The sequence below is a fragment of the Drosophila yakuba genome, chromosome 3L (assembly GCF_016746365.2).
Source record: "Drosophila yakuba strain Tai18E2 chromosome 3L, Prin_Dyak_Tai18E2_2.1, whole genome shotgun sequence".
In the NCBI taxonomy this organism is placed as follows: domain Eukaryota; kingdom Metazoa; phylum Arthropoda; class Insecta; order Diptera; family Drosophilidae; genus Drosophila; species Drosophila yakuba.
Window position 1 is genome coordinate 10,939,616 of NC_052529.2, and position 25,415 is coordinate 10,965,030.

At 43.5% G+C, this 25,415-nt stretch overlaps 3 protein-coding genes across 5 annotated transcripts; 2 read left to right on the forward strand and 1 right to left on the reverse strand.

Annotated features, from left to right (window-relative positions):
- The first annotated feature begins 2,386 nt into the window (after window positions 1–2,386).
- Window positions 2,387–21,625, forward strand: LOC6533623 (zinc finger MIZ domain-containing protein 2). 3 transcript variants are annotated; one of them, XM_002094294.4, is made up of 11 exons: window positions 2,387–3,219; window positions 15,067–15,625; window positions 15,742–15,903; window positions 16,367–17,145; window positions 17,207–17,325; window positions 17,391–17,523; window positions 17,591–17,804; window positions 17,894–18,633; window positions 18,699–18,828; window positions 18,955–19,353; window positions 19,427–21,625. In XM_002094294.4, the coding sequence occupies exons 1-11, from the start codon at window positions 3,155–3,157 to the stop codon at window positions 19,556–19,558; spliced, it is 3,432 nt and encodes a 1,143-aa protein (XP_002094330.1). In that variant the 5' UTR covers window positions 2,387–3,154; the 3' UTR covers window positions 19,559–21,625. The 3 variants fall into 3 exon arrangements, with proteins under 3 accessions (XP_002094330.1, XP_015050191.1, XP_015050192.1); XM_015194705.3 differs by having other exon boundaries at window positions 2,388–3,605; XM_015194706.3 differs by lacking the exon at window positions 2,387–3,219 and having other exon boundaries at window positions 14,867–15,625.
- LOC6533624 (ATP-dependent RNA helicase DDX42) lies at window positions 21,398–24,090 on the reverse strand. The gene has a single exon (XM_002094295.4). The coding sequence runs from the start codon at window positions 24,022–24,024 to the stop codon at window positions 21,655–21,657; it is 2,370 nt and encodes a 789-aa protein (XP_002094331.1). The 5' UTR covers window positions 24,025–24,090; the 3' UTR covers window positions 21,398–21,654.
- Window positions 24,091–24,164: 74 nt separating this feature from the next.
- On the forward strand, window positions 24,165–24,946 carry LOC6533625 (biogenesis of lysosome-related organelles complex 1 subunit 4). Its single transcript, XM_002094296.4, has 2 exons — window positions 24,165–24,402; window positions 24,457–24,946. Exons 1-2 carry the CDS (start codon window positions 24,259–24,261, stop codon window positions 24,820–24,822), a joined length of 510 nt encoding a protein of 169 aa, XP_002094332.1. The 5' UTR covers window positions 24,165–24,258; the 3' UTR covers window positions 24,823–24,946.
- The last annotated feature ends 469 nt before the right edge of the window (window positions 24,947–25,415 follow it).

The window sequence follows — 25,415 nt, forward strand, 5'->3', positions numbered from 1 at the left end:
ACACACCGTGCAAACGCACACTCATGAGCACAGTAGTCCCTCGAATGTTCGACCCTTAACCATCAGACGTCAGACTCTTGAAGTGCAGTTTTCTGTACTAAGGTGCTTTAAAAACATTATTTGTATATTTTAGAAAGTCCAAAATTTTTTACAATTCATCTTATATAATTTAAATAATTTACAAACTTCTAAAATAAATATTAAATACGTTAAATACGGAAAAAGTGCTTACAGATAATATAAAAATACGTAGAAAACTATATTCCAAAAATCGACCTTCTTAGCTTGATATGCCCAGAGAATAAATGGTTTGAAAAACAATATGTTATTTCATTAAGCCGCTTTAAATAAATAAATAGGAATTATTCTTCAGTGAAAATACGAGTGACCACTGTACAGTCACACAGGGATTTTAGCCACTCGTGTGTGAATGTGAGGCCTGAACTCAAACTCAAACCCAAGCCCAAACTCAACCTAAACTCAAACCCAAACCCGAACCCAAACACAAACCCATAAGCATAACCCAATGAAGCAGCCTCTGCCAACGGAGCAACATCATCATTATTTCCATCATCATCGTCGTCAGCGCACAACTGTCGGCGATTGTTGTTGCCTGGTACTCGAGCCAGAAAAAAGGACTTCCTTTCGCACAGGACCTCGCTAGCCCTCTCGCTCAATCCACGGGCGTTTCATGGGAATTATGACAAGGACTGCCAAAAATCGAGGCAGAACATGTTAAATAAAATAAAACATAATTTTATGCCAGAGAGCAACAAACACATTAACACGGTCGTCGCAGCGCAGTCGTCGTGGTCGTCGCCGTCACCGTCGCCGTCGGCGTCGACGTCATCAATAAATCGCGACCCCAACGAACCACCCACAAAACACCCAGCCACCCAACCACCCAACCACCCAACCACCCAGCCACCCAACCACCCAACCACCCACTGGAACCACCTTCGTACTCCGCACCCGAATATTGTGTGCCCACCTCAAACATTATACAAAAGCTTACAAGCCACGCATACAAACGAACTGTCTTCGCTCTCTCTCTCTCTCTCCCCCTCTCTTACTCACTCTCTCTCTTTCACTTCGGCTCATGCTGTCACTTTCGCGCCGCATAGCGCCCTCTCTTTCTGCCTCTCTCGTGCTGTGCTCGTTTGTGTTTTGAAAATTTAATCTCGATATGGCAACAAATATGCTACAATTTCATTGAGATGAACACCCGATACCAGAAAGCCGACGAGAGTTTCTCACGCTGTGCCAAGCAGCGACGTCGACGGCGAAAGAGATGGGTATATGCGAGGCGAAAGAGATGGCACGAGGGCCCGAGCCCAGAAGCGTAGTAAATACACTACTACATTTTTCTGTGCTAATTGAGTGATAAATTGGGAGTGGATTTTGGCCCAGAGAGAGAGAGAGAGAAAGAGAGCGTGAGAGAGGAGAGTGGGTGGGTGTGTGTGTGTGTGTGTTTGCGTGTGTGGGCAATTGATATGCTCAGATTAAATTGTTAAATGTTTTTTATTCGGGTAATTAAAGTATTTCAATTTTGCGGTCTGCTCGGCAAAAGGGTTGCCAATTTATCAGACGGCGATTTAATGATTTTACCAATCAATGAAATTTGAACTATAACCAAGCCCTATTGGTTCATAAAACCATAGCATATATCAATAAATAAATAAATATTTACTAATTCATGCTTAAGCAATCTAAAAATAAAATATGTCTCTTGCCCTGCTGACATTTAAAAAACAATTAATCCCGATGGCGCTGCACACGCCGTAAATCATTCAAAAATCAACCACAAATCACAACAATTAAGACAAATGTGCTGAAAAATCTACTTAACGCAAACACTCATACACGCTCACACAAACACACACATATGCAAGCACGCAAACACGCATGCAGCCATTAAACGCTTTCAAAACAAACCCAATAAATGTCAGCTGCCCGCAAAAAGGTAGCAGAAAGCAGAAAGGTATGATTCTCAGACGGCATGCTGCCAAAGCAGAGCTCTGCAGAGAGCGAGAGAGCCGTGCAAAAGGTAGCAGAAAGTGTAGTAGAAAAACTACTATATGCCTTTTTTCCGCATGGAAAGCAAAAGCAAGGGGCCCGCGAGGCGAAGAAGTCAAACAAATTGACATACGTATACATAATTATTATTTTACTTAAGTGCTCGCGCGTCGTCGCCCCTTAACAGACCGAATGAATACGAAATACGAACTACGAACTACGAAATCCGAAATACCAACCTGAAATAAATCAACCCGACGGAGAGAGAGAGAGAGAGAGAGAGCGCGCTTATCTGTGTGCGCTCCGCTGCACTCGTGTGGGTGAGCAGCCGAAGTCGCAGCTGCACGGCATCGGCATACCGCTCTGCTCAGTCGGTCGCCGGACGTCAGCTCAGCTGCCAACTGCCAACTTCATTCAGTTCCTTTCTGGCTGCCGTCGAACGTTGTCGTCGTTCGGTTGAATCGAATCGAAAAGCGCAGCTCGCCAAAAAGCCAGGCCAAAATCTCAAAGCCACGGCTCAGTGAAACAGTTATCAGAAATTTTCGAAAAAACGCGTAAATAATTTTCGAAAAAATAAACACCAAACAGCAGCAAGCAACCAATTTCAAGTGGCAAAGTTAAACAAACGAAGCAAACAAACCACAGCACATTTTTTGGATTAAGTGCCACATAGTTCCTGTTAGCAGCAGCAACACACACACAACAACCACTTGGATTACTATAAACAACAGTATTATCACATAAAACTAGCACAAAAAAATCGCTGAAATTTTCTTCAACAAAATTAAATCGTTTTTAAACTACAACAATTTGCTAGGCAACCAAAAAAAAAACAAATAAATAAATGGAAAATATATAAAGAGAAGAGAAAAACGAAAACAACAAACTTGTGCAACATCCCAAAACAAATGTGAAAGCGTGACAAACAAACAAAAGATACGAAAAACAAATGAGCAAAAAGTGAACAGAAGTGAAAAGTAAGAAAAAGTGAGTGTTTGAAAATGCTGCAGTGAACCATTTCGAAGCACAGAAATTAACAAACGAAAAAACAGCCAGCAACAATTTTTAATAAATCCACAACAACAGCAGCAACAACACAGAGAGACAAGTGTTGTTGTCCCATGTATTTGTTGATGCCATGCAATTGATTGTTGACAAAATTCCCATGTATTCCAAACAAACAACGAAGCGCAATTCCAAAAAGTAAGTTTTGAAGAACCTTTCAAAGAATTGAAAATTGAAATTTGATAAACAAACTGCAAAGCAAACAGTGAAAAGTGCCCAAACCAAAGCAAACAAACAAACAAGCAAGCAAACAAACAGCAAACCAGAAGAAAACCCCTTCTAGTGAACTGATAAACTGATAACAGCGGCGAAAGAGACAGCAACAAGCCGGGGGAGAGAGATAGCGTTCCACAGCTGCTGCTGCTGTCGCTTCTTCCTCTTCTTCACGTGGTGCACCTGTCCCAGCCAAAAAAAAAAGAACAGCAACAACAACAGCAACTACAACTTTAACATCAACTACGAACAACAATAATTTACACACCACGCGCTGTTGCCATAAAACCCAAAAGAAAAAGAAAACTTAGGTAAAATATCTAAAAATAAATTCCACTTAAACCAAAACAGAAACCAAAAATGAAAAAAAAAAATAGAGAAACATAACAAAAAATCACAGCAAACGAGCCAAAAGAATTTTTAAACTTCAACTTATTGTCCGTGTGCCTCTCAACTTGACAGTCAATAAAATCCGACTGGCTAAAAATAATCACAGACCAGGCTAAAAATAAAACAATTTATAAACACAAAGTACAAAAATTCTTTATGGCCATCAACAATTTTATTTCTTATCCACTAGAAACTTTTAATTGTTGTGCTTGTATCCAAATTACGAACAATCAAAATAATCAAATGGAATGTGCTTTTGTTTTTAGATATTTTATGTAAATTTTTTTTGTGTCTTTTACTTATGCTTTGTTTGTTGTTTGAATCATGTGCATATTTATAAACCATTGCAATAGTTGTGTAGTTTAATTAGCTTTAAGTGTTGAGCAAGAAAAGTTACAATTATTCTCGGGCCATTTGGTGACAATTTTATTAAATATATTTGATTATATGGAAAGTTTTGAATTAATTTTCTTTTCGACAAATTAGGCAGTAAATCAGCCTTACAGAAATATTTGATTGCCATACATTTTAAGATGTGTTTTTAATTGACTGTTATGACTTCATTAAGCAGCATAAAAATTACTGATTAAAATGGTATTTGTAAATGCATTTTCAGTAGCATTGGCCAAATTTTCATTACATACATAAAAAATCATATCTTTAAAATCAAGTGACTATTCTCCCAACAATTTTAACAATATACAAAATAATATGGGGTATACATATATCTTCCAGAGTTAATAAATTCAGTCCATTTATTTAAACGTACCAAGCACCAGCATTTTTAGTAAATTAATGAAACCGCCCAAATTAAATGCTACGAAATACGAAGACACCCTCATTGCCGGGAAAACCCATTGAGATACTTTAAAGTGCCAGCCGGTGGATTCATTTTGACCGAATTCCCACATCAGCTGTTAGTTAGACCGCCTCCTCACGCCGCCCCCTCGCCTAATGCTCTCTCGCTCTCACGCACAGCTGACCCATAATTGACACGCACACAGGCAGACGCAAATAGACGCAGACACACAGATACAGCGATATACCGATACACCGAAACACAGATACAGATACACTCGAAAAGTATCTGAAGTGAAGCCAAGAAAGCATTCGGTTTGAGTCCAAAAACATTTCGACCTACTGCTGTTGCTTTGTTTTCTACGCAGAGTAGGTATTCGTGGCCGGAGTTTTCCTTTTCCATTGAATCGTTCTCGAGAAGTAAATTGTGAATGTGGATGTGGAAGTGGAAGTGGGTATATCGATACCGAGAAAGAAATTTTCCCAACGATCCGCTTCGTTTGCGAACGAGCGAGCAACCCAAGAAGCGAACAACCGAACAACCGAAAACAACCGCTCAAGTCTGTCACTTATTTCTCAGTTCGACAATGTTTTCGCCCATTTCCCGTGTGTCTATGTGTGTGTGTATTCGTGTTTGTAGCCTCTTCTGTTTCTGTTTCTGTTTCAGTTTCAGTTTCTTTTGTGGCAAGATGAAGGGGGAAACCGAAAAAACAATATATAAGAAAAAGGTCACTCGAAGCGAGGCAACCTCTTCGCCCCACTCCAGTTTTCCCTACCATTTTTCTCACATGCCACGCATTTTTCCCCAGCCAAACTCCCCCTCTTCTTCTTCTTTTTCCCCAGACAATGGGAAAACTCTCGGCAGACATTTTTCGGTTCGCTTGTAATTCATCATCGCTGCAAAGAAGATGAGAGCAACGCAAAGGGTATGGGGCTTAAAGTAAGAAAATGAAAAATGCCGACCACAGGTAAACCTTAACCCATTTGCAATAGTCGCAGCTCTTAACCCAAGAAACAGGTAGTTGCACTTCGCTTCGGGTCGCCGGTGAGTTCCCAAGAAAACGGTGAACAGTTTTGTCTCGAAGTATCTGGAATTCATACTTCTCGATTGCTGGTAGATTTTTCCGAATATGCGAATGTGATGGGAATTGACCTTCTTGGAAGATAAGAGAGCAAACCATTCAGCAAATATAACCTTTCATGAATCTTTAAGGTCCCATTTTACATTTGTAAAATTCCAGCAATAAATCTTTACAAGTGTGTTGAAATTACCCGGTTCTCTGGTAATTTATCAAAAGAGTTGTCAGCACAAGCCTCCACTTCTAGTTTTATTTGCGAAGAACTTACGTTAAAACAGTTTAAAATTCCGGTTCGGCAGATCAATCCCATGGTTAATTAACGCCCTGAGCTTATCGTAAACACCCTCTAATGTCATCAACCCACTACCGCCCCACACTTGGGCGTCCCATAAAACAGTGCGTACAGAAACTGCGTAAGCCCGCGACAATCATCAATCAACCACCGAGGCAACCAAATCACAGCCCATCAGGCAACCACCGAAAGGACTTGAGAAAGATTGCTACCTATGTATGCATGTATGCAGTCGTATGCCCAGCGATTCTGAAGGGGAATCCCTCGCTCCTGGCCACTTCCTGTTTCCCTCAACTGTTTGCGATTTTCACACGGGAAATAAAAATGTGATACAAACGAGTAAATGACAGAAAAACAAAACCTAAACGCGGAAAACCATTTGCAAATCGCAGAAGGCAACAACAACCCTCTGCCACTGTTTTCAAAGAGGGATAGCTCACTGCATTCTCGGTGATTAAACCCAGAAAGAAACAAACAGAAACAGCAACATACACGGAACATTTAGCGAGTGGAGGAGCGTCCGATATTAATAAACCCATCAGACAGGGGGCTGGAAACTGAGCAACCCCCGTAACGAAATCCACACTCGAGGGCGCAACAATAGTTACATGTGTAAGCCGACAAAGCCACCCCTAAAATCGCGCCGCTTTAACCCCTCATCAGTCCAGATTGAAGGTCACACACGGCACCAAAAAGCCAGAGTGAGATAGCGGGAGACAGAGAGAGAACTAGATCTGTGGTGCATATCTAATCGCACAATTTGAATTTGATTGGACATTAATGGGTTAAGCAGTTGACTCTTGACTCGCCTCGGGCTCTTCGAGGCACCTTGAAGAGTCGGCGCATACTCGCACACTTCAGTCCGCACAATTCAGAGTTCGTTTAGTCACATGATAAAAGTTCCCAAAACGCAACGAATACCGAACGAAAACATTTAACGACCCAATTAAAAGCCCCTGAACGAACCTGATATCAAACTAGACCGCACCGTAACCAACACATTCGCATAGATATAGTAAAATATATGCTTAGCAGCCACAACAACCGCACAGATAACTGTCAACCACCGAAAACTGAAATAACAACAAAAAAAAATAACACTACCATCGCAATCGATGGGCCCAGAACGTACTGAGCTCCAAATCAGAGGTAACCAACTCTTATCACACGGCGGTGGGGGGCTGGCAAGCTAATTATACCCGCAGATCGTACTATATCTATATCGAGAAACCGAACCAAACCAAACCGAAACAAAACCGAAACTCCCCACGTTCTCATTATGTTTTTCGGAACAATGGAAAGTTTCATTCTCTGAATGGCTCTACCTGTACGCAACCATCTGCTCTTTTCTTTTTCATTTTTGCTCTTATTTTGACCGACATTAAATCGCGTTTAGGTATGCAGAAATATTTCAGTTATCGATAATTGCTTATCGCGGTTTACGACCAGGTAGTAGTGCCTTCATATAGTACGCCAGTCTCGCGGCATTTGGCATTCTCCGCAAAAATGGTCGCTGGGTTTTTGTGAATGGAACGCGATGGAAATGCGGTTGGGAAAGAGGAAGGGAGGGGAAAAATTGATTAGACTCAGGAAGCAAGTGAGTGCAAATGATAAGTACGTATGAATATTTAAACCATATGTTGGCAAAACTAGCTGATTAGTACACAATCGTTGATTTTCTAGAACAAGCTGTTACGAAAATAGCAAGTGCATTAGATCATTTTGATAACCAAATCAAAGCAAAAGCCAATCTAATCATTAACTAACAAAAAATCAAACTTCCCTTGCTAATCAAGTTAATATCTCTTAAAGCAGTATTTATTACATTTAGATGCGCAAAACGCTGTTATCACTGCAAATATTATTAGACACTCTTGAACGCGCACCAAATTTCTTGAATATCTAAAAGAAAAATCTTTCACACTGAGATCAGGTGGCGCCACCTGTCGGCTGCGCCTCTCTACGCGCTTCTCAACATATCAGCTAAGTTCGATTTTGCTTATCAATCGAAGCGCTTCCTGTCCCATATTTGCCGTATCTTTTCTGTGTTAACCTTTACCGATGGCAAGTACTTTGTGCCAAACATTTTCTTGTACACATTTCGATCGGTTTATTTTGGTTTTTTGTTTTTGCGGCTGCTATTTAGCTGTACTTCAGTAGACATTTTTGTTCGAAACTGGTTTTCAAGTACGACGCCTGCGTCGCTGTCGACGTCTTCGTTGGCGATTTATGCGTTGGGTTTTGAGTCGCTTCAAGTTTTGCGGGCTGTTGCAATTTTTGTCTTATTTTGTTTTGTTTTATTTTTAATGTGATTTATGCATGTTCCTCAATGTGTGAGTGTGCAAAAATACTTGAACGAAATTATTGCAGCTTCTTTTTTTCGTACATTTATTTTTGTGGATTTTCGTTTTTGTTGTTGTCGCGAGCGTTGACAGTCGCAGCCTTCGATTTATTTTTAATGTTTATGTCTGTCCGAATGTTTACGATTTTTGTTAGGTTTTTTGCTTACTTAATTGGCGATTAGATAAATGCCAAAAACGCAACGAAGCCAATGCCGATGACAATGGAATAGATCGCACTGAGTACTAAATCCCCGCCATCCTCCGTTCAAAAGGCCTCTCCAATGTTGTTTCTGCCTCCGTTGACTGGCATAAATTTAGTTAGAGCAAAACGCGATAGATAAGATAAGCAAAGCAAAGCAAAACCAGACCCGTCAGCAAATCGAACCCAAAACATCGGATCCCCAAACCGAAAAAGTGGCTGGGTAAGGTGTGCAAAAACCACATCGCTGATTGATAGTCACAGGGGTATTGTGGGTGGTCGGTGGTGCGGGGGGCTTTCTGGTAGTTCGTCCATTAGCGACCTGATTAGCGCGTGTGTTACACCAAGCACAGCGCTTTTTGTTTTGGTTTCTTTTTCCAGTTTTTTTTATCGCCAACACGAGCAGACTTCAATGGCGACACCATCAGCCATCAAAACGATTTTGGTTACAACACCACAAGGACAAAACAGCAGACGACGACTACAAATACAAACACAATGCGGAGCCATCAGTGAAATGCAATTTCCGAATTTAACAATGCACAGACACCTGTAAATAGCCAATCCAAGTGAATATCCATCCATGAATATTTCATAACGTTTACTAATATTACGATGCGTTCCAATGAACTGATAACTCGATTTGAATATATAACTAACTCGTTATCTTTCAAACATCGTTTTACCTTTTAAACTTATCTATTACGGCTAGGTCATAAAAAGTATTAATTTCTATAAGCATAACGTTAGTTGGGACTGAATTAGTTTTCCAATTATTTGTAGAATACAAAATCTTCCACTCATTGCACAAAACACGTACACTTTGTGGTTTTAGTGTTCCGTAAATCATTGCTGCAACAGTGACCACTGTACCCTGAACTCTAATCCTAGAAAATGCAAATTAGCCAACACAAAGTTGTATTACAAACAGCGATAGACACACACGCCTGAAAACTAAAACGAATATTTTAGGGCCCAGCGCACACTGCGTATACGCAATTTCAAAAAGGGCAGCAGCAGCTAACAGTCCGGCGCTGCCAATAAATAAAAGCCAGTTACAGGTGCTGAAAACATGCACACACAGCAGCACACACAGGAGGGGGTAGAAATATTTCAAATATTACTCATGCCACATGTTGGACAGAGATCCGCCCGCTTTTCCCTATTGTCCACCGCAAGCGGCAAAACATTTATAAAAATGAATTTGCAAATCCGCAGAATGCAAACCGAGCGTAAAGTGGGAGGCAAACATTTTGTCGGCGATTGAAGGGGCTGAGTGCTGAATATGTTTTTGCACATATTCAAAAATCTGCCCAACTGCCAACCCCCATGCGCCCATTCCATTGGAATCACCACCACAATCCATCCGCCTGCTGACCATCTGTATTATTTGCATTGGGTTTTTAATCAAAAATTGCGCGATTTCTCTTCGCTTTTTTGCCGCAGCTTTTTCTTCGGCTTCTCTATTTTTTTTCCCTGTTTACAGTTCGATTTTTATTATGTTCACCACTCCACCCCCCAAACCACCAGCTTGAAAAACCACTCGAGCGGAGGGTTGTTGGCTGCTCCTGGTTGGTGGTTGCTTTCTTTTTATTTCTTGCTTTGTTTTCTGGGGTCGAGTCTATTATGCTGATTTATTTTTATTTCCATTCTGATTGCAATTTATGCCAGCCAGATGAATTATGAAAGCGATCGAAGAGGGCTAGGAAAACTCGGCGGGAAATTCAATTTAAATGGGATGAGTTGAGATGAGGCCAAAAATTTTCCCACTGAGCTTGAGGCGACAAAAAGTGCTGCATACCAACAGGCGCCGCCCAAATGCGAATGGCATACAAAGTCCCGAAACTAAGCTGCGTACAAAAAATTATTCCCATCCTTGGGTACTCAAATCACAAAAAAAAAGGAGGAGGCAGTACGAAAAACCCATACACAACCTCCCTTGACAGGCCAATATGGAAAAAAATGAATTCACAACCGAGTCAGGGGCAAAAAACAGACAGACGACAACTGCCAACTCAAAATTGCACTGGACGGAGTGGCAGAAAATGTCGAAAAAAGTATTCTTTGTTGTATTTTTTCAATGTTTTTGGTTTTTGTGTGTGTGTGTGTATTTCATATGCGAAAAGTGCAGCCAGCAGCGGGTGGTTTCGGTGGTGCGATGGCTGAGTTGCAAACACCCTTGAAAAACAACTGTCAAACGCATTTCAGCGGTGGGAGGTGTGGGGTGTGAGGTGTGAGATGGGTCGACTGAAACTGCAGCGAAACAATAAGGCGAACATAGTGGAGTTTGAGTGACTGATGAGCCCGAAAAGGTCCTGAAACGGCGAAGAGAGCAAGTCCAACATTGTTGATGTGCTATTGGTTTGGCAGGGAGTGCAGGAGCAATTTCAAAAATGCTTTTTTACCACAAATGGTATCAGAAAACATTCATCACAAAGCTCAAATTAAATTATGTGAATTTATTGATCATCTATTTGAACTGCTTTCTGGACAGTAACTTGCTGGCAATATATCACTTTCTAATGAAAAATTTTAATATTTTGTATGCCTGTCTCAGTTCTGATATCACATTTGATTGAAACCTCCCACTGCGGTGAGAAAACTTATTCCCAACATATCGTTCTGTCATTGGCTCCACGCACGTGTCTCACAATTTTTCATGGCCTCTAAAGCGAACACATACTCGTACATGTGGTGGTATATATTACTTGTTTTGTTACATGACGCCAACTGCCGTCTGTGAAATAAAAAACATGGAAACGGAATATAACAAAAAACGCAAAGGCAAATCGAACACAAAAAAAAACAAGAAAACACGCAAACAACAAGAACAATAAAAATAGAACAGGAAAATCAGGAGAAAAAGTATTATTTTTTTTTTTTTTGGTTGAAGGATTGTTGTGCCGCGGCAGCGTAATAAAGTTTACCAGACGTGTTTCCCCCCCGAAAAAGGATGTTCTGGGCATCCTGAATGTCGCATTGCCGTCTGGGCCATAATTCATAGCGGCAGAAACAATGTCTATAAATTGTGAAAATATAGTCGAAATAAATTGGATATGAAAAAACATAAGCCCCCGGGCAAAAACCTTTAGCGACGCCCCTGCCCGTTGACATACGGAAATCATTTCGTGTGCCAAATGAGAAATAATTTTTATTACCACAGCAAATCAAAGTGCGCACAATTTACAATTACACAAGCAAACTAAAGTCGTCGGAATCGGTTGGTAAGGGGGTAAAGGGGTAAAGGGGTGAAGGGGGGAGGGGGGATGGGGCCAGAGATCGTGCACTGATTTCGATATGAAGCTATATCTTCGAGCACGTGTTTCCGATGGCCTCTGAACTGAGTTTTAGTGCTTCTAAACAGCCTTTCTATCTCACACGCCTGCGAGTTACCTGTTTTGCTTTGTTTTTATCTAATCAATGAAGAAATTTATATCTAATCAAAGTACAAAAGGCAGCAACAACGAGAACGCCACTCGCAAACTGAAAATACTGAAACAAAGCACCAGAGATCCCGCATTCCGCACACCTCTCCCTACCAAAACCCAGCTGCCTGTTTGCTGTAACTCAGTTTTTTCCAGTGCAAGTCACATAATGAGACGATTATATGATCGCTAGTGCGCAACTTAGTTGTTTGCCCATTCGAATTCTGCGCTCCACAATATCTTTTCCATTTGAATACAGTTTCGAGCGCTGTCTTTCGTTTATTTATCTCGCATCTGAGCTTTTTACTATTTTTATACCCGTTACTCGTAGAGTAAAAGGGTATACTAGATTCGTTGAAAAGTATGTAACAGGCAGAAGGAAGCGTTTCCGACCATATAAAGTATATATATTCTTGATCAGGATCAGTAGCCGAGTCGATCTGGCCATGTCCGTCTGTCCGTCCGTCTGTCCGTCCGTCTGTCCGTCCGTATGAACGTCGAGATCTCAGGAACTACAAAAGCTAGAAAGTTGAGATTAAGTATACAGACTCCAGGGACATAGACGCAGCGCAAGTTTGTCGATTCAGGTTGCCACGCCCACTCTAACGCCCACAAACCGTCCAAAGCTGCCACGCCCACACTTTTGAAAATTGTTTTGATATTTTTTCATTTTTGTATTAGTCTTGTAAATTTCTATCTATTTGCCAAAAAACTTTTGGCCACGCCCACTCTAACGCCCACAAACCGCCAAAAACTGTCCTTCGCACTTACACTAGCTGAGTAACGGGTATCAGATAGTCGGGGAACTCGACTATAGCGTTCTCTCTTGTTCAGAACTGTGTTTTAGTTCTCTCAATGAAGGTCACTCGGTTTCTAAGTGCATCGTGCTGATAAGAAAGTGTGATTGACATGGTTTCTTCTGTTATTTGTTTTTATTTGTTAACTACTGCTTAGCAAACTTTGCATAGCATACTTTGCGGGAGGAAATGGTTAATAATACTAAAATCATTCAAAAATATTTATTAATAAAAATCTATTTATAGTTGATCATAAATAATGTTCCATTCACACACAAAAGTGGTCAAGTGTAGCCCTGTTTGACCGTTTCTTTTCACCCGAGTGAGCACTGTAATGCCTCAACTAAGTCAGACTGTACTGTGCGATCTCTTTCTCGCCGTGTTTGCCTTTCTCCCTCGCACACTCGACCTAATGACCCGCTTTGCTCTGTTTACCTCTCCGCTCTGTTTTTGCACTTGGAAATTGCTAGGTGCTCGATGCTAATTTATCGTCACAGTCTCGCGGCAATCACAGGTTCAGTTCCACCAGTTCAGTTCTTCCCCCACCGCCCCCCTCCCACGATTCTACCGCCCGGCCAATTCTTCCCGCACCCCCTCCCGCAATTCTCCAGCGATCTTAGTAGACTTTGCCGGCTCGGGCTTTTCGTCATGCGATTATCAGCCAATCGCTTAGTGTGGCATTTATTTGCATTTCGCTCGCTGCTGCAATTGTTGTTGCCTTTTGTGTTACGTTTTGTTACGTATTTTGTTGTTTTTTTTTTGTTTATTTATTTTTATTTGTTTCCAACTTTATTTGCCTTTGTGTTGTTGTGTGTGTAGTGTGTGTGTTTGCGTTTTGCTGCTTTTGTAGATGCGCAATTATTGTGAGCGTGTTACTTTATATTTTTAATGTGCGACTTTTTTTTGTTGTTTCGCTTAGGATTTTACCCTTCGAAAAAAAGTTTTTTTCCATAAATAACAAATTAGAACTTGAAGCTAAACTAGAGCACAAGATTTTATAGTTAAATGATACATTGGAACTGGAATATTAAGTATACGACCTGTTTAATACAATTATTATATTAAAAAAAATTGTATATTTTCAAATATATATTAAAATCAAAAAAAGGTAGCGTAAATAATACAACTCTTGCCTTGAAACCTAAAATTTCAAAAATTACTCATACGCCCCGTGAAATATTATGAATACACAAAATGTCGCTGCATTCCTACGTAGCACTTGATAAAGCATAAATAAAATATATTTTTCTTTCGTACTTATCTGAATTCGTATTTTGTCAATGCTATGTAGTGTATTGCCATCTTCGGCTATCGAGTTTTCCACTTTTATATGTGTTTTCTGCTTCGCATTCGCACTGCGTTCATATGCTTCATATTGTTATTGTCCGGCTGGCAAATATGCTTAATTATTTTTACCTTAAAAGTCGCGCCATCAAAGCGAATGCGAAAACAATTTCAATGGATGGGTGGAACAATTCCAGGCAGCGATGTCGAGGGCAAAGCAAAACAAAACCCATACTCATACCAATACTCAATACTCAAACATAAACCTAAACCTAAACCCTGAGCCCATTTGACATTTTCGGGCTTAAATGTCACAGCAAATCGAGGGGAAACAAGTGCAATGGGAATTATAAGCAGTCGAGAAGATGGAAAATGCAATTGCAAATGCAATTGCCACACAGCAACACACAGCAACACACAGCAGCAGCACACAGTACAATGAATGACGTTGACAATGACGATGACGATGATGGAGATATGGCTAGGTGGTTGAAACTGGGGGCTATTAGGGGTGTCTGGGGTGTTTGGGGCGCTAGAAGCGGGCGGATGGATGGATGGATGGATGGATGGTTGGTTGGATGGGTGCTGCGGATACTGGGGTAAAATCACGAACATAAGCTGCCTTAGGCTGACATCATCCACGGAGGTCGAATAATGATTCCAGCAGCAGGGAGTCGGAGAATCAGCCGCGATTCTCAGTTCTTCAGATGTGACTAACCAAATCGCGAGATAAGAATGTCGCGGGTTGGTTAAACCCAAGACTAATACCCAAGATCTAAATAACTTTACGAAGTTAAAAACCCAAAGTATTAAAAACAAAACAAAAAAAACGATAAGAACAGAACATACATTTTGGAATATAAACTGTAGGTTAGGAATTTAGAGAGTACAAAATATATAAAACACAGCAATGTGCAGTAATACGAAAAGTAAGAATCACATGGAGCAGGCATGGGATCTAGTTTCGCCAGCTAATTTGTAACCTAGGAACATTCAAAATTGTCAAGTGGTCGATTGTTCTTGAACTTTTCTGCTCAATTCGTGAACTTAAGTGGCAATATGTCTCAAAGAGCGTATTCCTTTTATGATATGGAAAGAACCTACTATATTGTCACACTGTGGATTCCAACTAACTCATGGCTTTATATCTACTACGAACTTTGCAGGAAAAATGATGAAATGAACCAGCAGGCGGGCTCCTCAAGGGCGCCAGCCACCGGGGGCCAAATCTCACCGCCAGGTGCCACAACAGTCGGCGTGGACCAGCAGCAGCACTTGCAACAGCAGCACCAGCAACAGTACTACAACCAGCAGCAGCAGCAGCAACAGTACCAGCAACAGCAGCAGCATCAGCGCGACAACTTCCTAGCCTACCAGCAACAACAGCAACAGCAGCAACAACAGCAGCAGCAGCAGCAACTCCAGCGATCGGGAGGCGGCGGTGGTAACTTTATGCTGGGCAATGACCTGGTCGGCGGCGACAGCCTGCGCAGCCTGAACAACACCTTCGGTCCCAACTCGGAGTTCACGTCGCTGGGAGGCGCCAACAGCTCGGCATCCTCCTCGCTGAGCGGACTGAGCAGCTCGAGCAGTCAAGGATACACGGGCATGGTTGCTGCCAGCCAGCAGCACCAGCAGCAACAGCCACATCACCACCAACAGCAGCAGCAGCAGCAGCAGCAGCAGCACATGGGCAGCATGGATGCCATGGGTGGTTACAGTCAGGTGAGGATTACTACTTAGGAAGAGTAGATTGAAGTACATAGCCAAATGTACCAAGTGTTCCAGATACCCTACCATTTCGAGTCACTTACCTAACCCATTTATATTGCATCTTTCAGATGGGTGGCGGCATGCACCCTGGACCCAACAGCGGCATGATGGGCAACATGAATGGCCAGTACATGAACGGTGGTTCCGGCCAGGGTGGCTACAATGGAGCCCAGGGCATGGGCATGGGCTACGGCGGTGGAGGCAGCATGGGACCCCAGAGGCATCATCAAGTGAGTAGCAATAGGGATGTGTATTAGAGGGTATTGCGGGCATGGACGGATGACTTCACTGCCGCCACTTTTAGATGACCAGCTGTTGACAATTCATTTGCGGCAGTCAACTGATTTAGCTTTAAAAACGTTTAGCCATTAACGAATCATTCGAATCGCACCCAAAACAGAAGTCCGCAGCTTTGCAAATGACAAATTTCAGACTATAAGAGCGACATTAATCCGCTCAAGCTCTGTGGCTTTATTTGCCGCAGTTACCCCGCTTTTGGATGCTTTTAATGGGAAAACGTTTGACGCCTTATTTGAGCTGGAAACCCCACTTATTTTTACTGTGTACTGTGTGTTTTTTAAGAGATAAGAGTAGAGTGGCACGACTAATTGCTCGAGTACAATAGTTTCCAAGAAATCCCATGTGAAACGTCTGGAATATCCGCTTATCATTGGCCTTCCCTTCTTGTTTCAGATGACGCCCATGAATCAGATGCAGAATATGTCCATGGGCCCGGGAGTCGGTGGCAGCGGCGGCATGGGCGGCGGCATGAATCCTCTCCAGCAGCAGGCGGCGCAGCAGCAAATGGGCGGCATGAATCCGATGGCCAAGATGCAGGGCATGGCCAATGGTGGATATCCCCAGCAGGCGCCACCCAGTCTCACCCAGCAGCAGCAGCAACAACAGCGACGAATGGCCCCCTATCCACACCCCCAGATGCACATGGCCCAGAAGAGGGCGGCTGCGGCCGGAGTGGGAGGAGCGGGCGGTATGTACCCGGGCAATCCCATGCAGCAGCAGCAGCAGGCGCAGATGTACGGCAACCAGCAGATGCATCCCGGATCCGGCGGTGGAGTGCCACTGCCCATGCAGGCGGGCGGAGCTGGCAATGGTTACGGACGCAGTGGACCCATGGGCGCCGGCAATGGAGGCTACGGCCGTATGTCGGCGGCCAATGGCATGGGTCCCAACGGTGGACCAGTAATGGGACCCATGGGTCCCGGTGGCATGACCGCTGGAGGAATGGGTCCCGGTCCAGGGTGCATGAGCCAGCAGCGCTTCATGCCCCAAGGATCCGGCGGCGGCGGAATGCCCGGCGTGGGCTATGGTGGCGTCGGAGGAGGAGCCGCTGCCCATCAGGGTCAGTTCTATCCGGGCAGTGGCCAAAGTGCTGGAATGCAGCAGGCAGGTGGCATGTGCCCGGCTGGTCCGGGCGCCGTGGCCACCACCGGCAATCCCTACCAGAATCAAGGGTGAGTTCTCTGATCTTTACATTAAGTTAATCACTTAATAACGTATTTTTGTGATGCTCAGTTTCCAGCAAAACTATCAGCACAGTCCAGTTCCTGGCAATCCCACGCCACCGCTGACGCCCGCCTGCAGTGTGCCCTATGTCAGCCCCAATCCGGACATCAAGCCACCCATGGACAACAGTGAGTTCTCCTCAGGTGCACCTCGCTTTGAATGTTTGCTCACATACTTGCTACTTGTTTTCTAGGCGAAGAAATGAGACTGACATTCCCGGTGCGCGACGGCATCATCCTGGCTCCTTTCCGCCTGCTGCACAACCTGTCGGTCAGCAACCACGTGTTCCATCTGAAGCAGAATGTCTACAACACGCTGATGTGCAGGTAGGACTCACTCACCATCTCATATATCCAATTGACAGTTTATTGATGATGTGGCTTTCATTTGCAGAAACGACTTGGAGCTGCAGCTGAAGTGCTTCCACCAGGACGACCGGCAGATGAACACCAACTGGCCGCACACCGTCACCGTCTCCGCGAATGCCACGCCCCTGAACATCGAGCGGTCCGAGAAGAACAGCACCGCCCTGCGACCGCTCTACTTGAAGGCCGTGTGCCAGCCGGGCAGGAATACGCTCCAGCTGACCGCCAGTTCCTGCTGTTGTGTAAGTATTTGTGCAACAAGGAAATAAAATTATTAATATATATGTATATGACTGGTATTAACTAAACCCTTTATCTGTCACTTTTACAGTCTCACCTGTTTGTGCTGCAGCTAGTCCATCGACCATCGGTGCGCCAGGTGCTGCAGACGCTGCACAAGCGCAATCTGCTGCCGCTGGAGCACAGTGTGCAGAAGATCAAGCGCAATCTGAGCCAGCCGGAGGCGAGTGCTGGACCGGATGCCACGTCCCAGCAGCAGCAGCAGGGAGGTGGGCAACAGTGCGCCAAGATCTCATTGAAGTGCCCCATCACCAAGTCACGGATAAGACTTCCGGCCCGGGGACACGAGTGCAAGCACGTGCAGTGCTTCGATTTGGAGGCGTATCTGATGATCAACAGCGAGCGGGGATCGTGGCGCTGCCCGGAGTGCAGCAAGTCGGCGATCACCGATACCCTGGAAATCGATCAGTACATCTGGGCCATACTCAACACACTGGGCAACTCGGATGTGGATGAGGTGATCATCGATTCATCGGCCAACTGGCGGGCGCTGCAGCACAATGGCGGCATGCCCAATGCACCGCCACCCTCGAATGTTCCTAGCAATCCCAGTGGCGTCAGCGGATCCGGCAATTCCGGCAACGGAAGCGTCAACCCCACCCTGCCGGTCATCAAACAGGAACTGTGCGACGACATCGCCAAGGTCATGTCGCCGGGATCCACCCAACTGCCCACTTGGGACAGTGCGCAGGCCATGAGTCCCTACAACATGCACGACATGAACTCCATTGCCAGCGGCAACATGATGGGCAATGGCGGCAACACCAACCAGTGAGTATTAAATAATATACCTTGCTTGTTAGTCAGTGTATTAACTTATTATTTACCCTTTTTAGTGGCAATCGCAGCAGCTACGACGGCTTCAGTGGCAACCACAGCGATGGAAGCGGCGGATTGCCGGGTGGCGATGGTGGTGTCAACTCCCTCGACCAGCTGAATGCCATGGAGAAGTCACTCAGCGATCAGGTAGGAGTCTAAACAATATAAAATATTATAAATATATACCAAGCATCATTAGTTATCTATTTATTATCCAGTTTAGTAGTTGAAACACTTGTACTCATTCCAATGCTCTTCCCACCTCACTTTCAGATGCCCCACACCCCGCACACCCCTGGAGCGGCCAGTCATCCGATGACGCCCGGCGGACCGCCCAGCGTAAGCAGCTCCCACAACGAACCGATCAGCGGCGGTACGCCCAACGCCAACGGAAGCGGAAGTGGCAGCAACGGCAGCGGCAACAACAACAGCAGCACGGGCCACAACTCGCCACAGACGCCGGGCACGCCCAGTCGAATGGGAGGCGGCGGTGGCGGCGGCATGGGTGGAGCTGGTGCAGCAGACAGCCAGCAGCAGCAGCAGGAGCAGCTCCTCAACTCCCTGATGAGCAGTCAAACCCAGCTGAAGTTCAGCGAAAGCGATCTGAGTGCCGAGCTGCAGAGCTTCGATGCGGCGGCAGCGGCCATAAACGATACAGCCCACGATCTGAATGTGAGTACAGCACACATTAATCTCTGAGTAATAGGAAAAATACTAATTTATATATTTTTGTTATCGTGTATAGCTGCTGCAGGATGTGGACCCCATGGAGATCCTGTCCTATCTCGATCCCCAGCCCGATCTTAACACGCCGCCCTCGAGTGGCAGCAGCAACAACAACGCCAGCGACGACTTGCTGGCCACGTTATTCGAGTAGACCCGAACAGGAGAAAGGGTAGCTGGGTAGCTGGGAGAGAGTTGGAGAATTGAAGTGGCAGAAATACCATAAATTGTATATAGTATTATTAATTTTAATGAAATGTGCACTAGACGCCAGTCGCGTACTTCAACCAACATTTTCGTTTCCTCACACAAACCAACAGCAGCAACAAGTAAACATACACACAAAAAACAAACAAAAAAAAAAAAACAAATGGATAAACTATTACAAACAACACACTGGATGAGAAATCGAAACGGAAATTTGAATTTGCCCGTGTTGAAAAACAATGAAATGTGATTTAAAAATTAATTAATTAAATTAATTGGCATTTAATTTAAAGCTAACTGAGAAAAACCCATAAAAATTACAAAAAAAAATGCACACACTAAAGCGTAAAAGAATAACAAACAGTCATTATACCATATAAAAAATTTAAAAATATTTCAATCAGTTGAGAGCATGAAAATTCCTTCAATGAAATTTACGAATTTAAAATGCAGCAGAAAGTCCTTTGTTCGTTTATTTGAAGATTACATTTTTTGTTCGCCTTATCCCAGACTTTTGTTGCAAAATGTTTCTTGTTCATTTACAAAGTATTAAAAAAAAAAAAAGTACTAAATCAGCAACAACAAAATATGAGCAAAGAAAAACAAAAACGAAAATCAAGAAAAGAGAAACGAGAAACACAAAATACATACAAGTGAAATCCCAACAATTTTATTACATTTATAAAATGAAAACATTTACATTTTAATTGTTGCATAATTTTAATTATTTTTTAAAGCCTATCTACATATTAAACGTAAATGATTTAGCTTGGTAAATGATAAACGAAATTTAACAGACCAGCGGAGGAAATATTAAGAAAATATTAACTATAACGAACAGAAAGTAAATGTGTACAATTAAGTGACAAAGCAAAAATGCATAATTAGTGGATGAGAGAAACAAACTATTAAAAGTGTAAATCAAATTTAATGCTAGATCTAAAATATATTGTATATATTGGATATGTATGTTATATATGCGGCAACAACAAAAAACACAACCCCTCCCCCAAAAAAACACACAAAAGCTAATTAATACATTTAAATAATGATAATAATAAATGAAGAAAACAAAAAGTATTTGCAAAACTAACATTACAGTGTTATAATTTTGTTTGCGTTTTATTTCCACACACAATTCCCAACCATTTTTTTGGATTTTCTCTTGAGTTCCGATTTGAGTTCGTCTATACGTTTCGTACGATGTGGTTAACATGGACCAATTTTTATATACAAATATATATGTATAACACCCACACACCGACGAGTCTTTGAATAGAGTATATACGCGAACTATATATAACGGAAAATATATATATTCATGTACGTATCTGATATGATATTCAAATATAGCGAAATTTTTAAGCTTTGCCTCGGCTAATTCCCCGTTCAGCGCTTAACAAAACGAAAGAAAAATATCGAAGAAATCGAAGAACTCGAAAATTTACGCGAAATCGCCTCGATGTGGTAGTTAAATGAATCTCAAATCTCTTCTCAATGTTATCAAAAAAAAACACACGTAATTAAATTATTATATAAACACGTATATCCAAAAGCGAAAAAGAAACAAAATTCGTAGTGGTTTCATTGTAAAACAATATTTCATAATGATTAACGAACAATTTAGCTTCAAGATTTCGATATTCCAGTTCGATTTCTTCTCTCGCTTAATGAAATGATAATGATAATGAAAATGACACGATTAATGATTAACGATAACAATATCGATAGGCAGTTGGGATGCGCAAATGTGATTTTATTCAAAATAAAATACACATAACCATGATTACAATTAATGAAGATTTTTATTTGGATCTGTGGGATCGTTCGCTGGAACTGGCTGCGAAGGAAGAGAGTTGTACATACGAATATTTAACTAACGTAATCTTTATGAATGAACATGGTATATATCTGATTATATATAATATGTTTAAATTTAGTTCATAAGCTGTAATTTTAAACGATGGAACAAAAGCAAATACACATTAAATAATATGAAGAGAAATAAACCAAACAGCAGCATAACTTTACTGGGCTCCCCGTTCAATTCCAGCGGCTCTTCTTGGCCCTTTTGGCGTCCTGGTTGCTGCTGCTATTGGACGCTGAGGAGGAAGCACCCTGGCCAGATGATGGCGGTGCCATTGGCGCAGCGAAAACTCCCGAGTCCGGCAGAGTTTTTTCCCAAGTCCGATCGCTGGACGCACGGAACTGGTTGTTGTACTGGGATCGGAATGCCTCCCTCATCGCTGCATAGCGATCTGTGGCTGGTCCTGCGCTGGAAGAGGATTTACTAGAGGGTCCTTCGGTTGGGCTTTGGACAGAACCACTGGCACTGGACTCCGAGCCACCACCAGATCCAAAACCACCGCCATGCCCCCTCTCCCGATAACCCAATCCTGTGTGGGTATTTGCCGGTCTCTTGCTTTTGCCCTGCTTGAAACGTGAACTGCGGAACCAGGAACTCTTCATGGCCAGCTCCATTAGATCGTCGGGCACCTGCTGATCGGCTCCCTCCAGGTTCCGCACCAGATGTCCAGCGAACTCCTTGTCTTTATCGGTGACTAGAGTGAATGCATTACCCTTTTCGCCGGCTCTGCCCGTTCTTCCGATCCTGTGCGTGTGCGTTTCAATGTCCCTGGCGGTGTCGTAGTTTACCACATTTTTGATGTGGGGTATATCCAATCCTCTGGCTGCCACGTCGGTGGCCACCAGTATATCACACTCTTTCCTCTTAAACTGAGTGATGACCTTGTTCCTGTCCGCTTGATCCATATCGCCGTGAAGTAAAAGACAATTGTATTCCTTGATTAAAAGATTGTTGGACACCGTTTCGGCATCGACTTTTTTTGTCACGAAGATCAGGACACTTCCTTCAGACAGGAACTTAACCAGGTGAACCAGCAGCCAATTCCATTTCTGCAGGGGATTGGGGAAGACGTACACAGACTGGGTGATGTCCTGGTTGGCCTCGTTCAGATCACCCTGTACTATTCTCACGGGATCGGTAAGCACATCCCTGGCCAGACGTTCGATCCGCTTCTTAAAGGTGGCCGAGAACATCAGGCACTGGCGATCTGGTCGCACGTGGTTGCAGATGGAGCGAACCTGGGGTTCAAAGCCCATGTGGAACATACGGTCGGCCTCGTCAAGCACCAGGAAGGTCACCCTCCTCAGATTGGTGGCCTTCATCTTGACCATATCTATCATTCGTCCTGGCGTGGCCACAATAATCTCCGCTCCCTGTTCCAGAGCTTTACTTTGCTCCCATTTGGAACCTCCACCGTAGCAGCAGACCACGTTCAGGTTGTAGACCTTGCCAAACTTCTTGGCCTCGTTGTAGATTTGCAGGGAGAGCTCGCGAGTGGGTGCTAGAATAAGACCTATAGGTCCGTCGCCTGGTTTCAGCTGTTTTTGATCCATCACATGCATAAGCATGGGCCAGATAAAAGCTGCTGTTTTACCGGATCCAGTTTTGGCTATTCCGATGATATCTCTGCCGGACAGGGCGGTGGGCACAGCTTGCGCCTGGATGGGTGTGGGCTGTGTGTACTCCGCTTTCCTCACGGCCTTAATGAGCTGTTCATCGAAGCCGAAATGGCCGAAGGACGTGACTGGCTTGGGTGGCGATGGACCAGTTACCTTTACGCCCAGTGTGCGCCTCAGTTCCCGAACTTGCTCCTCATCCAATGCGGCTATGTCGTCATGCTGTGTGTAGAAGTTCTTCTCGAAGGGTTCGTACTCGATTTCGGAATGGTAGATGGTCGGCAGCGGGTCAATGTCCTTTTTCTTCGGCGGTGCTATAGGATTGCCATCCTCATCGTACTCGATTTCTTGATCGGATCCCTCGTCGCGTAGCCCAGCATTGGGATTCTCCTTCATGTAGCGATAGTAGCTCTCCTCGTCGTCCTCATCATCGATGTCACCTCTTATCGCCTGAGTGGGAGGCTTGGGTGCCTGTTGCCGCTTCTCCTTCTCCACCTGCTGGTTGATGCCCGCCATGAACTGCTCGAGGGGATCCTCATCCGAATCGGACTCCTCCTCCTTTTTAGCCGAAGTAGGCGGTGCTCCCGGTGATCCAGGTGCCGGTATATAGGCTTGTTCAATCTCCTTTTCCCGTGGCTCATCGTCATCATCGAAATAGTCATCGTCCGTGTGCACCTTCCGTTTGCCAACCAGATTGCTGGCATTGGTGTACTGGCTGATGGAGTCCAGAGTGGAGTAGCCGTGTTTGGACGTCGATGTTGTGCTTCCAGTAACTCCACCACGGCTTGCTCCTCCTAATCCTCCACGGGAACCCGTATAACCCCGGGCATTCAGCATCGGGGGAGGCGGTACGGCGTTCATGTTGTTGCCGGAACTCGCTGGCTTGCGGTAGGGGAATCCCCCACCGCCCATGCCTCGGTAGCCACTCATCGTGCTGCAAATCCAAGCAAATGCTCCAAACCAACAATTTCCAAAATCAATAGAAAACAGTGAGACCGCAGCAGCAGCGGTACAAAAATGGCAACTCTTTTTGGAAATCCGATGGGGTCACACTGTTACTGATAGGAGTTTTAACCGCCTTAAGTATGGACACACTGATCAAAAGAGAAAACAATTGTTGCGTTTATTTACAAATATTAAGTTAATTAAATCAATACCCGGGAAATGCAATCGAATGTTGAGAATGTATCGCAGGACTATGCCAAGATACTGCAGAGCGCCGACTTGGATAAGGAGATAAATCCGCTGTGCACGAATATAGAGGATATGCTGGCCAGATTAGATGAGTTTGAGACTCTGCTGGCTTCGGTTAGTTGTTTTCATTAAATTTAGTGAGATCACTAATAGTTTATTGCCTTTTAGGTGCGTGCCGAGTCCAATGGCATGATGGCCAACAACGTATGCGCCATCCTGGGATTCGGAGACAGTTTCGAGCAGCTAAAGACGAGGATCGACAGTATGGAGCAGTTTGTGGGTGTAGTTAGTGCCAATTTGACGGAAGTCGAAAGATCGGTGGATATAGCCGAGGAGGAGCTGCATGTCACGGACTACAGCCTCAAGGGACTCCTCCTGAAACCGCTGAAGGCCAAGCTAGGTGTCAGCGATCCCAGCACATTTAGTTCCCTGCCACGATCCAATCTCATCCAGGAGGAGTATCAACCTGTGGAGATCTACAAATCCGATGATTACTTTGGAAAGTCGGATGAGGAGAACTACGTAACCAAATAACTAAACACATAGTAAATAACTAGAAGAAACATAGCTTTAATAGAGCTGTTATTACCTGAAATAGCAAACAACTTGTTAAGGATCTTTGCAGATTTATAACCATTAAAACTTATACTTTTATAAACTTTGTTAAATGCAACTCAGTTGCTTCTCGGAAATATTTAATTTGCATTTTGTGTTTAAATGAGGCAATTCGGATGCTTTTTGAATATGCAATGACTATCAAATTAAGAGTAAGACATCTTAATTCAGTTTCGTATTTACATTTAAGCACCTACTTGTAATAATTGTCATAATAATTATGGCGAAAAATTACAAATTGAATGGAAAAAGCCGAAGCAAACAATACCTTGTTTATTGTTACATCTGGCTGTTTATATTTATTTAACTGATTACTCACTAACATTGGGGTAGTGTATAAAATAGCAGTTAGCTACGTGCATGCCATAAATATTTAGTGAATAATTAGCGAAGAGGTGCTTACGTAAATATTCAATATTTTTTACGAGAAGCGCGTAGTTAAATTGCTCTAATTTATACGGGGAAGTCCGAGGAGTTTCGCATTTAAATTGTTGCCTATAAGGTGGAAATAT